The 16754-nt window shown below is 37.6% G+C and overlaps 1 protein-coding gene across 1 annotated transcript in view; it reads right to left on the bottom strand.

The window, feature by feature from the left end:
- Window positions 1–14096, bottom strand: part of TMX4 (thioredoxin related transmembrane protein 4) — a 43759-nt gene extending 29663 nt beyond the window's left edge. Inside the window, exons 1-2 of the mRNA XM_012455422.2 lie at window positions 13921–14096; window positions 4914–5029 (exon numbers count right to left, since the gene is read on the bottom strand). Coding sequence (XP_012310845.1) covers window positions 4914–5029; window positions 13921–14096 — 292 coding nt within the window. The remainder of the gene's footprint in view (window positions 1–4913; window positions 5030–13920) is intronic.
- Between the last annotated feature and the right edge of the window lie 2658 nt (window positions 14097–16754).

Below are 16754 nucleotides of genomic sequence, written 5' to 3'. Positions count from 1 at the left end.
GTCCCTAGCTACTTCTCCACCCCTATTTATCTCAAGTACTCCACTGACTGTCATACTGTTGCCCAAATAAGCCCAAGTACACTGCTACCTACACATGGTGTTTGCTCTGCCTGGAATGCTCCTCCCACAAAGCTTGTTGAAATTTACTTCCTCAATTTATCAAGACCTCTAGCTAAACAGGTTTTTTGATAAATTGAGGAAGCAAATTTTGTACATTTTTATCCAATCATTTTGTACATTTTTATCCAAATTTTTCTTCATATCCCTTACCAACATTTGACATTATTTGCCAATTTTCTTTTGTTACTATTTATCTCCTCCACTAGAATGTAGCTCAATGAGGAGCCAGGTCTCTATCCCCCTTATTCACCTTTCTATCACTGGTATCTAGAACACAGCCTGTTTACAGTAGAAACTCAAATACTTGTTGAATAAACACATTACTTCTAATCACTATTAAAAAATTAATTGAAAGCATTAAATTTATAATTCAAAGTAAAATTATAAATTTAAAACAGTATAATCTGAAATGAAATATTCTATAGGTCTCTTGAATAATCATGCATGTAGAAGTTTATCTCCTATTTTTTACTTATGAGTTGTACTTTTTTTCATTTCAAATAATTCTAGAGCCTCTGCCTATAAAAAATTGTTCAAACACATAAAATAATCATCTTTTATTAGACTTTTTTTTCACTATTCCTACAGAATACCAGAGTTTTTTCCTTCTTCTTTAAGGAGTATTTCAAGTATATATAGCTTAGATATACATAAAACCGAGTCAACACTGAATGTATTAAAAATATTTCTTAAAATCAATTTCTCTCTTACTTCATCATCAAGAAAACCTAATCAATTCACAATGTTAAAAATAGCTGCAAGTCTACATTTTTAGAAGGAAAGAGTATATTTAACTAAATATTAGATTTGTGAACCCATCACAAGGCTGTTTAATTCTTTTAATTCAAATCATGCTATAAATTCAGGGCAGTTTTACCAAATTATTGAAATGTAAATTGACCAGCTGCATTTTTAAGAAACCCATCATGAAATGTGCCTGGTGCCCAGTAATTAACAAGTCTTATACTTGATTTTATTTTACTTAAACTCTAAAGACGAAACAAGTTTCCAGCAAAAATGCATTTGCAATGATTCAGCCTCCAAACAGAATAACTTATTTTAACAGCCAAAACCATGAACTAATAGCTATAATTGCCCATCTCTAGATGGAGGACAGACAGGTGGATTTGCTTCAAATGCTTACAAAGATAGAGGCATGAGGATGCATGGCTTTTAATAGAAATCTCGCTCCATGGGTTTGTTGACACATCAATTTTAACATATATCATCCATTTTGTTGTCCAAGTAACTGATACTTCATTACTTTGTGTGTTTTGAACACACAGTTTATTATAGAAAATGAATATGCCCATCTTCTTTTTGCCCTTGTAAAAGGATGCAGGGATGCATTAGGTATAAACTGAATGTCAATAAAAAAAGATGACTATTAAAATTTGAAAATAGCAGAAATAAAGGGTATTCAAATAGGAAAGGAGGAAGTCAAATTATCTCTATTTGCAGACAACATGATTGTATATTTAGAAGACCCCATCGTCTCAGCCTAAAATCTCCTGAAACTGATAAACAACTTCAGCAAAGTCTCAGGATACAAAATCAATGTGCAAAAATCACAAGCATTCCTATACACCAATAACAGATTTAAAGAGAGCCAAATCAAGAATGAACTGCCATTCACAATTGCTACAAAGAGAAAAAATACCTAGGAATACAACTAACAAGGAACGTAAAGGACCTCTTCAAGGAGAACTACAAATCACTGCTCAACGAAATAAGAGAGGACACAAACAGATGGAAAAACATTCCATGTTCACGGTTAGGAAGAATCAATATTGTGAAAATGGCCATACTGCCCAAAGTAATCTATAGATTCAACGCTATCCTCATCAAGCTACCAATGACCTTCTTCACAGAACTGGAAAAAACCACCTTAAACTTCATATGGAACCAAAAGAGAGCCCGCATAGCCAAGTCAATTCTAAGCAAAAAGAACAAAGCAGGAGGTACCACACTACCGGACTTTAAACTATACTACGAGGCTACAGTAATCAAAACAGCATGGCACTGGTATCAAAACAGAGATATAGACCAATGGAACAGAACAGAGGCCTCGGAGGCAACACCACACATCTACAACCATCTGATCTTTGACAAACCTGACAAAAACAAGCAATGGGGAAAGGAGTCCCTGTTTAATAAATGGTGTTGGGAAAACTGGCTAGCCATATGCAGAAAGCAGAAACCGGACCCCTTCCTGACACTTTACACTAAAATTAACTCCAGATGGATTAAAGACTTAAACATAAGACCTAACACCATAAAAACCCTAGAAGAAAATCTAGGCAAAACCATTCAGGACATAGGCGTAGGCAAGGACTTCATGACCAAAACACCAAAAGCATTGGCAAAAAAAGCCAAAATAGACAAATGGGACCTAATCAAACTCCACAGCTTCTGCACAGCAAAAGAAAGTCATTAGAGTGAATCGGCAACCAACAGGATGGGAAAAAATTTTTGCAATCTACCCATCTGACAAAGGGCTAATATCCAGAATCTACAAAGAACTAAAATAGATTTACAAAAAAAAACCAAACAAGCTCATTCAAAAGTGGGAAAAGGATATGAACAGACACTTTACAAAAGAAGACATACATGAGGCCAACAAACATATGAAAAAATGCTCATCATCACTGGTCATTAGAGAAATGCAAATCAAAACTACATTGAGATACCATCTCACGCCAGTTAGAATGGAAATCATTAAAAAATCGGGAGACAACAGATGCTGGAGAGGATGTGGAGAAATAGGAACATTTTTACACTGTTGGTGGGAGTGTAAATTAGTTCAACCATTGTGGAAGACAGTGTGGCAATTCCTCAAGGACCTAGAAATAGAAATTCCATTTGACCCAGCAATCCCATTACTGGGTATATATCCAAAGGATTGTAAATTGTTCTACTATAAGGACACATGCACATGAATGTTCACTGCAGCACTGTTTACAATAGCAAAGACCTGGAACTAACCCAAATGCCCATCGATGATAGACTGGACAGGGAAAATGTGGCACATATACACCATGGAATACTATGCAGCCATAAAAAACGATGAGTTCATGTCCTTTGTAGGGACATGGATGAACCTGGAAACCATCATTCTCAGCAAACTGACACAAGAACACAAAATCAAACACCACATGTTCTCACTCATAGGTGGGTGTTGAACAATGAAAACACAGGGACACAGGGAGGGGAACATCACACACTGGTGTCTGTTGGGGGGAAATAGGGGAGGGACAGCGGGGGATGGGGAGTTGGGGAGAGAGAGCATGGGGAGAAATGCCAGATATAGGTGATGGGGAGGAAGGCAGCAAATCACACTGCCATGTGTGTACCTATGCAACAATCTTGCATGTTCTTCACATGTACTCCAAAACCCAAAATGCAATTAAAAAAAATAAAAATAAAAAAATTTGAAAATAGCCAAATTTTGGAGATTTAGATTATAAAAGGCCAACTTTTCCTCTCAATTTATATATAATATAAAGTTATTTTAAAACTGCAAACACCGACAGGTGCAGTGGCTAACGTCTGTAATCCCAGAACTTTGGAGGCCGAGGAGGGCAGATCATGAGGTCAGGCATTTGAAACTAGCCTGACCAACATGGTGAAACCCTGACTTTACAAAAAAAAAAAAGTACAAAAAAAAAATTAGCCGGGCCAGGTGGCAGATGCCTGTAATCCTAGCTACTCAGGAGGTTGCAGCAGGAGAATTGCTTGAACCTGGGAGGCAGAGGTTGCAGTGAGCCAAAACTGCACCACTGCACTCCAATGTGGGTGACAGAGTGAGACTCCGTCTCAAAAAACAAAAGAATGCAAACACAAATTTATTGTATATATCTTTTCAGAATGTAAAAGTCTCTATATCTCTCCACTCCTTGGGGTAAAAATGATTCATTCTTTCTTATGAAAAATTATATGATTCACAGCTAATCAGTGTAGACAGAATGACAGAATTAGAAATTTTCTCTTCTGGAATCACAGTAAAATATAGTAACTGATTCAGACAAGAGCAACATGGATCTTAAAACCCCAAAGAATCATCCCAGAGGTTACTTGCTAATCACAATGTGGGATCCTTTCTTCATAATTGAGATACTTAGTGTCATCATCATAACCAAGTGCTCAAGCTTAACATTACTACTAATGGTGACAGCACGTGCCTTCTAATGCTGTAATATGAAGTCACAGTATCATCTATGAAGTATTCTTGCCATAAATGTCTAACCTAAATCATGCACCTAAACTCTCAGTTTGTAGAAAATACTCATATAGGTTAATATTCTTATAAGTTACATGTCACCATAAGGAAACACCTAGGAAAATCCTGGCCTGATCTTTTCAGAATATCGATGTCATTTTAAAAAATGGGGGATAACTGTCGATTGAGAAAGAGTAAAAAGATGTAAATTACAACCAAATGTAATTTATGAACCATGATTGGGTCCTCAGTCAAAAACCTGTTAAAAAAGACACATGGGAAATAATTAAGAAGGCTTTAACATGCTAAAGAATTGAAAGGTAAATTATCATGATGTCTGTAACTTACTTTCAAATGGTTCAGCAAAATAAAAACAAATATATATGCAAATATATATGTGCAAACACACACATGCAGAGACAGACCCAGGTATGCAAAAATGTAATCTGCTAATTAAAGGTGTCCAGCTCATGGGTAATCAATATCCTAGACTCTCAATGTTTCTACACGCTTGAAAAAACTCAAAATAAAAAGTTGTTAAACTTTTGCAGTTTATGTTCAACATTTACGGTACCTGGCTCTTGAATGACATCTACCTTCCCCACACTGATCTGAAGTATTTCACCATTCTTTGCAAAAGTCTCCCATTCTGAATCAGTCTGCTGGCAGGATGGACACCATGGGGCATAACTAGAAGAGAAGAATAAGAATTATATTGATAAACATATGGGAAAAAATCCGTAAAACAAACTAGAGTAATAGAATATTTAAATTAAAAAATAAATTCCTAAAAAAGAAGAATTATAAAAGGAGGTTTTTCCAAAGTCATTTAATATAGAAAAACAGGCCGGGTGCGGTGGCTCAAGCCTGTAATCCCAGCACTTTGGGAGGCCGAGGCGGGTTGATCAAGAGGTCAAGAGATCGAGACCATCCTGGTCAACATGGTGAAACCTCATCTCTACTAAAAATACAAAGAATTAGCTGGGCATAGTGGTGCGTGCCTGTAATCTCAGCTACTCCGGAGGCTGAGGCAGGAGAATTGCCTGAACCCAGGAAGCGGAGTTGCAGTGAGCCGAGATCGCGCCATTACACTCCAGCCTGGGTAACGAGCGAAACTCTGTCTCAAAAAAAAAAAAAAAAGAAAGAAAAAGAAAAGCAGAAGCACATTGTTCCCCCCAAGATGTAATGTATGAATGTCAATTCTATAGGAAAAAAAATTGGCCAAAGTTTGAGAATATTTCCAATAACAACTATTATTAACCATAAGCAGTACAATTTTGTTACTCTCCAGATACCTTTTGATTTTTGAGAGGAAGCACTCTTTTTAGTGCCCCACTAAAGGAGGATAATTTTCACAGGGTGCACCTAAACTAGCAAAACCGGTTTCAAATCCATCAAAGCTACAGATCTGATAGGCAGAGATCAGATCTGTTGCTTGAGCATCCTCAACAATGTTTCCAAGATCTATGGCAATTCTGACCATTCTGAAAAGAAAGTAGAAGCTATAGGCTAAACCTATAGTGTGCTCTAATCCAACACTGTCTTAAATTAGCAGCAGTTAAAAATACCTCAGCTTTCAAGTCAGAACTCTACTTTTTACAGTAATTTTTCATTCAATAAATACTAAGAAAGCACTATGGTAGAAGCTGAGGCAACAGTTGTGAAGGAGATTTGGTGCCTCCTCTCCTTGTGGATGGTACAACCCAGAGATGAACAGAGATAAGCGCTGGGGCAAACACTATTACTACTCTTATTTTTGTGTCTGTTTAACATTTTTCATAATAAAGGCTTGAATAAATAGAGAAATATACCAACTTGTGGATGAGCAGGCTGAGCATTTTTAAAATGTCAATGCTCTCCAATTTATTTTTCATTTGTTCCATTCCTGAATTGTTTTTTGCAAAATGTGGCACCTATTATGTTTGTATTAAAGGAGGAAAGGGGCCAGGGGAGAGAAAGTAGAAAAGAATGCCTGCCAACAAAATACAACACTCTCACACACAAAATGCCTTAGGAAGGGAAACAAAGTAAGGGAAAAGTAAAAAATTGATCAAATCCCCCAACAAGATTTAGGCTCAAAGGTGCCTATCAGGTCACTATTTACAAATCCCTTCAAAATTTTGAACTGTGCAAAAAGCATGTTGAATAAGTACCATTCAAAAATTCAATGCAATTACACACACAAACCAACTTTGCCGAATAACAAAATAAAAACAGAAAGCTAAAATTGGGCAAGATTTTGATATTTCACATTATAAAAGAGGAGTTCGGGGTTAAAAAGCCAAGACTAGGAGAAGGAATGCATTTATTTCAAGAAAAGTATTGAAAATTAGGCAGAACCCAGAAGAGAACTGGCTACCTACCCAAAGCCAAAGCATTCATTACTCTCTCCAGCCAGGCCCCAGAAGCAGCAAGACTTAGCAAGCACAGTTGTTCATCATCTCTAGAAAAGACTACTTTATAGCTGATTCCAAGATCATGCTAAAACCTCATTAATCTTCCCATTACAGCTCACTGTCCAAATTCTGAGATCCAGAAGAAAGGAATAACAAAATAATCTGCAGACATCTTTGAATATGGATTTTGTAAAACATTCGTGACTCTGTATTTCCAGGGAAAAATACATTCTTGATATACAGTAGGTGTTCAATAAACATTTGCTGAATAAAGAAGTATATCAACTTTAATGAAAATCATATTCTTCATCTGAGAAAATAGTTATTTTTTATGTAGTTTCTAAATATCCAAGTAACAGATGAGACTCAGGCAGTTGACAAACTTTAGGAAAAAAAAGGAATTCTGAATTATTAAGTAAATTTCAACAGGCATTTCATGATATTGGATAAGAGCTCTACCAGAGCAATCAGAAAGATCAACCAGGAATTAACCATGATATTCTGGGCAGGTTAATAATCTCTCCATGCCTCAGCTTCCTCAACTGTAAAATGGGATAATTATGGTAGTCATCTTAAAAGGTTACTGAGAGATTAGATGAAATATGAAGCACGTACATACTGCTTTAATAGGAGCAATCATTAATACAAATCTGTAATATTATTTGGGGTCCAAGACATTTTTACAATGCATTAGCTCATCGGACCTTACAGCCTCACTGCCAAACAGACAAAGCAGGTATACAGACTTGCTTAAGACCACTCAGAGCAAGAACCCAGATAGAGGTATTTCTTTGATAAAAATCATCAAGGAATATAAAACTCTACACCAACACCCAGAGAGAGAAAGAGAGAAGTTATAGGAAAGTAACAAGAATAAGGAAAGAATAAGGAAACTATCTCGAAGTGTAACATAATGAACTTCAGATCCTCTTTATTTCCCTAGATTCTCTTTGCATATAAGTCAGAGGCACATTTTCTACATCAGTAATTATTAAATCATGCAAATTTCATAATTTAAAAAATCTCAGGCCTTAATCTCTAGATAGGCTATTACATAAGTTTTTTTTGGTGAAACTGACGTTCAGATATACAATTATAATACATCCTCAGATATGCCATTGAGGTAATTTTAGATATGCCATTTCTACACAGCTGCTATTCACTGGTCTGTGGCATTGTTAATGGCATTATTTCACAGATTTAACCACAGCTGATTTGTGTTGGAATGCACCCAGATGTTCTTTCAGTGGCAGAGATAAGCCAGCTCTGAGTCCTTAGCATGGGAACTGGTCCGTTGTTGCTGCAGTTTTTAACATTTTTAGTATTCTTTTGTATATAAAGAACAGTAATTTGTGCAAAAATTTAGAAACTAAGTAAAATATCTCCAGGGACAAAATGAATGCAAGGATAAGTCATATGACCTTCATTCTCTTCTCTCACTCTGTGTACATATACATACACACATATATATAATTTATGTAAATATGCATACATTAAACATCAAAAAGAACATGAACATGATCTTCATTAATAGTTATTTCAAACTAGTTCACACTGGCAATCTTATCCTAAGAACTATAAAAGATATGACCTACCATAACTTTGTCTCTTACACATAATCCTTAAGAGCCTCCAAGAGCAGTTAGCTCCATTATAGTCATAGAAACTGTAAATCAGTATCTTGTCTACTGAACTTTTGTTGACTTGTTTGCAGGTCACAATGGTATGTAAAATTAGTAAACTTCATAAAGATATTTGAAATATATTCCAGATAGCCAAAAAGCTCGGCTAATTACACCAACTTATATACCAGGGCAATGTTTTTAACCATTTCTGGGAAATGAAATTCAACAGCATGCTTCTGTTGTCCATGTTAGTATTCATGTCCAAAGTGGCCTGAGGTTCTGCCTGATGTTAAGGTGAAGGACCCTGAATCTTTTATTCCATGAACTTACTGAATTTGGGTAAGATTTCATTAGGTATGCTAAATATTTCAGAGAAGGACTTATATTTCCTAGAAAGAAAAATTTATCGTAAATAAAATTTCATTTACCAATAAAGAACAACTCTTCTGTTTTGACTCTAATTTCACCAGTGTTTCTCAGTACACTCTCTTTTCTCCTAACTTTTTCTTTCCTTGCAGAAAAGAGACGGTCAAAAACAAATCCAGTCAATTTTCACTTAGTAGAACTTACTTTGATCAAAATGCTCAGAATACTCAGTAACAATGAAGAGGAAAGAGGTATGCTAGATTCATCTTTCTACGACTTAATAAGGAAACTAAATCAAAATGTCAATAAAAGGTGCCTTAAGTACCTCAAGTGTTATTCTTCTTTTTGTCAAATGTGGAATGACTCACGAATTGAAAGTCTTATGCTCAAATTTATTTATTTGGACAATAATTTCTAGAACATGCTATCACAAAAGGTAGAGAAACATAAAAACTAGCAGCTCTATGAAAATCATAACACTGCTAGAGAAAGTGAAATTCATGATTTTCACTAGAATTAACACTCCATGAAAGTAGGGACTGCTGCCTCACTTGCACCTAGAACAGAGCCAGGAAGGTCCTAGGCCACCACAATAAATATTCCATTAGGGACCCCATGGGAGATGACAGCAATTATCCTTAAGATTTCAGAAGATATATAAAGACGTCTCCTTCAGTGATATGCTTCAAGAAATGCCTGATTAAAAGAACAATTAGTCTATTATTCACTCATTTATCTAGTCACAAAGTATTTTTTGAACATGAACTACTTGTGAGTTATTAAAGCATTGGAGATAAACAGGGAAGGAAAAAATAACCTTGTTCCTTTACTTAAAAGCTTATAATAGAGGTAGTCAAAGAAAGACCTAGTACAAAAGTATATAAATAAATTTATAATTACTACTTGTGATAGGACCCTGCTAGACATAACCAAAGCATAATGAGATAGAATTTTCCTGCATGTTGAGATGTCAGGACACCTGTTTAAGTGGTGAACAGTGTCAAGAATGGGCATATACTAAAATGTTCTTTACTTGCAGAAACTAGAGAGATGGTAAGAGCTTGGATGGGCCTTTGAATCCTTTAAGAACAAGGTCTCCTCTCAGGTGAGTCAGGTTGCTTGCCAGATGAGGGCCTAAGCAAGAGTCCACCAGGTTCTGTGCCTTCTTCCAGGCTCCCCATGAGAACTAGGAACTGCATATCAAAACCTGCAAAGCTCAGGCCAGCATTATAGTTATAGCCTTGCTCACTACTTACTAAGGATCTGGCATTAGCCAAAGCTTAAGTCTTTTTTTTTTTTTTAATCTCCCCTAGTCGGTAAGAATGGGAATAATAATTCTTCACTAGATTTCTGGGATGATCAAATAAAAATAGTATTTGAAACATGTGATGTAAACAACGTAACTGTTAAGTGTGATTGTGATGAAGAGGAGGAGGAAGTGGAGGAGGCAGGTGCAAGTGATAAGTATGACAAGTTTTAATGAGACTTTAAACCCTTTGTGGAGACTATCTAAAATCCAACATTTGCATGTTTTTAAACCCCCATAACAGTACCTAAAGCAGTGCTTTTCAATTAGAAGCATTTAGTAGTGTGCACAGGGGATGGGAGCTATAATTTTTTGATGTCACATGACTGAGACTACTACTACAATATAATGGGCAAGAATGCCAAAGATTCTGCAACATGTGGGCCATCCCCACACACCGAAGAACCGTCCACCAAAAATGCCAATAGTGCCCTGTTGGGAAGCACTGATAAATGTCCAACACAGAGGAAGCATTCAGGAAAAATTTACTAAATAAATGAACATAACTTATACAACATATTTCCTTCAGAGCACAGTAGGCCAATCTCTTGGAAACCTCATTCTTCTTTACCTTTCCAGGTCCCCAACACTGAACCTGACATAGAAACATTTAATGACTCTCTCTCAAACATTCCATCAAGACCTCAAGGCAATCTATTAAAATGCAAAAAATTGTAACTATTTGACATGGGCAAGCTAAGGCAATGATGTTCAACATATTCTCTCCAGGTATAAAGGAAGACTGGAAAGACAATACTAAAACCCAGAAGACCTACAGAAATAAACAAAGCTTTGATCTATCACCAGGTGTTTAATTTTAATTTTGAAACATGATCATCCCAAGAACAAAAATCAGAAAAGGCAATAATTTATAAAGATTTATATGCTTTGCAGAGGTAAATTAACCCAAAGACATACTTTTCCTCTGAGTATCAGTTTGAAGATCAAAATTAAGCCACTTGACTATTTCTTCTGGGCGGAAAAAGCCACCAGAATGTATCATATTACATACTTCTGTGTTTCAAAAGAACAAAAGTCATTTTCTCCAGGACTGACATAATGAGAGCCAAGGAAGTGTTGAAAGTAGAAAAAGTTGCAAAGGAACTGAATGAGGAGTAGTATAAAGCAATAGAAATAGAGAAAAGCATGCATCAGAAAGTAATTTAAAGATTAGATCATTTTTCCTAATTCAGAAAAAGGGCAAACGAGTATACAACAAATCCATAGCATTAAAGAAAACGCATGTAGTAATGGAGGAACTTTTCAGATTTCTAAAAGCATCAGAATAGAAATGGTGAATTACTGCAAATATACTTTTAACTGATACATTTTAAACACACTAAATTCAATTGCAAGAATCCAAAAATTGACTGTTGGAAAGACAAAGAAAATATAACCAAATTTAATTTCATAATAGGGGCTTTTTATGTCTTAGAGGTGCCAAATACTGCTAGATTCTTAAGAATAAATTGTCTATGCCAACATAACCAGAAATTACATTAGAGGGGATCTGTATGACATGGGATATAAAAGAAAAAATTCTCAGGAGAAAAAGAGCATATAAGCAAAAGAACAAATAAAGAACTGTCATTCAAAGTAATAAATACATTTTGATATTAGCAGAAAGCTTCTCAATCTGTTTCTTTAAAGAACTACATCTTTGAACTCCTAACAATTTCCATTTATGTATGACCAGTTCATGTGAATAAAGTGTTAACATTAAGCTAATAACATTTTGTTTTTCTCTGTTATATACATCCAAAAAAAAATCTAGTAACTTACAGGCTATTTGAATGAATTCTTTGAAACTGACAGCAGGCCTATAGTGACATTGAGGCTATAACGAATTTTATATTATTTTAAGTATTGGATTTTTTTTTTCACAGCAAGGAGGAAGAGTATCACCTAATAATACAGAAAAATTACAAATAAGTAAGAACCAAAATATTTATTCAGGATGAGCACTTGGGTTCTAGTACGTAAAAAGAAGTTGGATGGAATGGTTTAGATCAACTCTCCTTTACAGCCCTGCTTCCTAGTCACCTATTCTGAAGTGCACTTGATAAAATGAGAACTTCTACTAAAATGACCTTGTGTCTACACCGCTTACTTCCAGATTACAAGACTCATCTTGCATCACAGTCCAAGCACATCCCATACAACTGGATATATGACAAACTCAGAGCAATTGATTACTATGTTTATACATTCATTAAAAAGTAAAATTTAAACCATCAACATAGCCAAACATAGGATTTGTTGGCTGTCACTCATTTAAAAACTTATTGAGCTTTAGTGTTCTTAATTCTATTAGAAAAAAAAAAAAAACAGCAATTTCAAAAAGAACCAAAAAGGAGTTGATGTCATTAAACATGAGGAGGCCTTTCTGTTTTAACTTTCCTTACATACATACACAAACTCAGTTTTACCCTGAAAACTGACATCTAGGAAAAAGTCCATTTTGTAAGCACCTACTGAAAAGAGAACTTTCTGTAGTATTGGCTGACAAAATGTAGTTTATCTAAAACTCTTAAAATTATTACAAAGCAGTCTTAATACAGCTCCACTTACTTCAAAAGTTTCTCAAATAGAATATGATACCCTCGCCTCCTTCCAAAAATAGTTAAGTGGAATATTTTAATAACTTGTTCATGTCTACAGCTCCCATTGATTATGATATCAAGGATATTTCATTTTGAGGTCTAAAATTTCCCCTTCTTTGTGACCAAGAGGTAAATGCACATTTGAGGGGTAATATGCCTTACGTTCTTTGAGCAAGGTAATCTGCTGTGTGACATAAATTTTGGCTCTGATCTCACACTGAGGTTTTCACTCCGTAGACACTTGCTTGCAATCTAAATTGAAAGAATCAAAACATGGTCTTGGATAAAGGAAAGATCCAATCTGTGTTTGCGTCCTCAGCATAAAATAAACATTGAATAGTAGTATACAGATTGCCTGAAACCACCCGGACATTCTTCATTCCCTGCAAGCCCACCATGATGGTCTCAAGCCCATTCAGACATCTGTCCACCGTTCACTGCAAGCCTTCTTTCAAATGGTCACTTCCTGTTAGAAGTTTAAACTATGATCAACAAATCCCTTTCTTTCTCCTAACTCAAAAGTATAGTTTTCTCCTGAAAGAAAAGGCACCATCCAAAATTTACCTCTGTTGTTAAAAGGGGTAATGTGTATATTCTTTTCTTTATGACAGAAGCACAATTATTATATTACCCAGAAAGTCCTACCTTTAAAAGTTATTAAAAAATAAACATTTATTTGAAATCTTACTGTAAAACTGAAAAGGCATCCACGTTTGTGTTTTATTTTCACAATGACATCTCAAGGTCTTCAAACGGAAGACTATGATACAAACGGCCTGCCTTCACCGTGCTGCAATTCCTTCAACAGGTAACTTAACTAGCCTGTGCTATGTATTCGTACTGCACATGGATGTCAGTGAATGACTGTGCTTTCTCTTCCAATGCATACCTATATCTAAAACCACACTGTTTGCTTGCAGATTTTCTCCCTTCCCCTCTCCTCCCTTTGGGAAGCCCACTCCATCCCCAAAACACCTTCCCTCAAAGCAAGGGGACGCTCTGCACTCGGCTGTCACTGCGAGGGCTGGGCGCGCATGCGCGGCGCAAGCGGCCCGGCCCCGGCACCAGCACCGCAGGTTTTTGGCAACGCGGGTCCGGGGCCCCCAAATGCCCAGTGGCATTGCGGGATCGCGAGCGGCCCAGTCCCGGCGCCTCAGGTTGATGGCAGGGCGGGTCCAGGGTTTTAGGTGGACCCCAAGCGGCAATGCGAGATCGCTAGCGGACCGCGCGAGCTTGGGAGGGTGACGCCCGAGGACACTGCGGCGTGCGGGGCGGGCACACTCACAATTTCAGCATCCACTCGCCCTCCATCACCAGCGTCCAGTTGGAAGCGGTCATGGGCTGGACCCGGCTCTGCTCTGCCGGCAGCGCGGCCTGATCGGGGCCTGCCGTAGCCGCCGCCGCGGCGACCCAGGCAGCCAGGAGCGCCGTTAACTGCAAGCCGCAGCGTCCACCCGCCATGTTGGGCGCCGAGCGAGGCTCCTCGGCCGGGAGTGGGGAAAGGCAGCGCCCGGGCCCGCAGCCTCGCTTATCCGCCCTGGTTTTTCAAGGCAGCGGGAGACGCTGGGGCCACCCCGCCTCCGCCCGGCCGCGCAGACGGGCTGTGCTCGCAAAGCCGCGGCGGACGCCTCCTCCTGTCGTTGCTTGCCCGTCGCGGCCACGCCCCCTCCCGCCCCCACTTGCCGTTGCCCGGGGTGTCGGTTGCTTCGGCAACCGCCGCCCTTTCTTCTGACCGCCAAGCTGACAATAAACAGATGACCCAATGTTGCCTAAGTTAGAACATGCACTGCTGCTGCTAAGGCTCCAGTAAAGGCAGGGTTGGCACGTGTGGGCTTCTCTAAAGGGAAACATGGCCAGTAATTTTTAAATCCCCAAATCACAGCAAAAATGTCCCCTTCAATGACAGCAAAAATAAAAGCAGCGGACTGCAAAGTACACGTTATGTTTAATGAAAAATGGAGGGACGTGGTGAGCATCTCTTGCTGAAGAGAGAGGAAAATTTAAGTACTCTCTGCATGTGTATATTGAAGCATCACTAATTGAGGATTTGATGAAACTAGGCTATGCACTTGCATTGTTTGTTTGTTTTTTACAAAAATAATGTTAATTTTATAGAAACTCTTAAAAACATGAGTTTTTAACCAATAAATGAGTCAGTTAAGACTATTGCCACCTGCAGTAAAATGGACCTCACGTTTCTCTCGGCTACAGTTTTGTCAGATCTAAAATGAGGGTAGCCTTAAGTGATTTCCAATTTTCCTTCCAGGTCACATTAGATGAATCTGTACCTTGGGACCACCACACCATTAGTATGTAAGACTGGATTGTAATTAGAGGTTCAAGAAGCTTTCTCAAAGGGTGCTTTGTATGTGTTTACTAGGTGTGCAAACCATGAACCTCGGTAATGTTGTTAATAGATCATGAAAAGGATGTGGTTTCTGCCCTGGGCTTAAAACAAAGACAAGCTATGTGACTAAAAGTACTTCAGGGCACATGAGAGCAAACTTCAGTCAGTACTTATAGGAGGGGAAAATTAATTTTGCCTGAAGAGAAGATCTAGTCAGGATTATGTATTAATTAGTATTAGCTAAAAGCTATGTGGACCCAGCCCTTATCATTAAAATAAAACACTCAAGGGTTTACAAACTATTGGAATTTAAGAAAATGTTTTTGTAATGAATACTACTAAGACTTACTGTTACTAAGTACATACACATCAATCCCATAAACTCGATGGAGAACATTTTACTGTGCTTGTAAAAAGCAATGATTCATAAACAGGAATTCTATCATTCTATCACTTTAAGTGCAACTTTTTTGTATCGAATATATAATTGGTTTAAAAAGTTCTTAAAAATAGCATCTGATATTAAAGAATTATTATGAACTTTGCTGAAGGTGTAAAGATGTGATAACTATATTTTAAAGGTCTTTATTGCTTATAGATAGTGAGATATTTATGGATGAAGTAACATGATGTCTAGAATTTGTTTTACAATACTCCAGAAATAAAGTGTAGGAAATGGAGGGAAGATAGGTGAAAGGTAAGTGGTGCAATGTCAGTCAGTGTTGAAACTAAGTTCATTTTGCTATTTTTACCTACCCGTGCATATGTTAGAAAATTTACAAAATGAAAAGCTAAAAAGAAAGAGCATCTGCAGCACAAAAGACAGCCGTTACGGAAGCACTTCCTATTTTTAACAAAAGTTGTGTGTTTAAGGATTGCATTTTTTGGCCTTCTGACTAAGGATGGTAGCACGAAAGTGTGGGAGTGACCTTGTGGTGAGGAGTCACAGACCAGGGTAAGGGAGCTGTTGCTGTCAGACTATGATTGGCATCTCAGCCCTGACACTTCCTAGCTATGTGATTTGGGGCTAAAACTAGTTAACACCAAAGTTGTGTTAAAATGCAGGTAGTAATAGAACCTGGTCCAAAAAGGTGTCTGTAAAGATTATATTAGATACGAATAATACGCTGACTCAAAAAGCTTATGGTGCAAACATAATTGCAGTTGGTGCAAACATAATTGCAGTTTTTGCCACAACAATATTGCCAACATTAATATCATCATTTGGAGAAAACAATATGCTGTAATGTCTCTATTTTTCGTAAAGTCAAATTCACTTAGTGTGATACACAATGACTTTCACGGTCCAGCTTCAGTTTTGCCCACTTTACATTTTACTGTTCCCACAATTCCGTGTCCTAGTAACACAAAGCTGCTCCCCATTCCCAAAGCACATTGTGTATTTCAGTGTCTCCTTGCCCCTATGTTCTGCTTAGAACACTCTTCTTCTGTTGTCCAGTGAATCATTCAGTCTCTATCATGTAGCCCACACTGTACCTCTGATAGCTCATGCAGAGTGAGCTGCTGTCTCTTCTCAGATCCAGTTGCTCTTCTGTGTAACTGACATGGTTTGGCTCTGTGTCTCCATCCAAATCTCACTTTGTAGCTTCCATAATCCCCACATGTTATGGGAGGAACCCCATGGGAGACAATTGAGTCATGGGGGCAGGTCTTTCTGTGCTATTTTGTGATAGTGAATAAGTCTCAGGAGATCTGATGGTTTCAACACAAATTTCCCTGTTTACAAGTTCTCTCTCTTTTGGTCTGCTGCC

Source organism: Aotus nancymaae, unplaced genomic scaffold (genome assembly GCF_030222135.1).
Source record: "Aotus nancymaae isolate 86718 unplaced genomic scaffold, 86718_ANA_hifiasm-v0.15.2.pri h1tg000029l, whole genome shotgun sequence".
Classification (NCBI taxonomy): domain Eukaryota; kingdom Metazoa; phylum Chordata; class Mammalia; order Primates; family Aotidae; genus Aotus; species Aotus nancymaae.
Note: the sequence above shows the minus strand (reverse complement) of the source record. Positions and strands in the feature narration are given on the sequence as shown.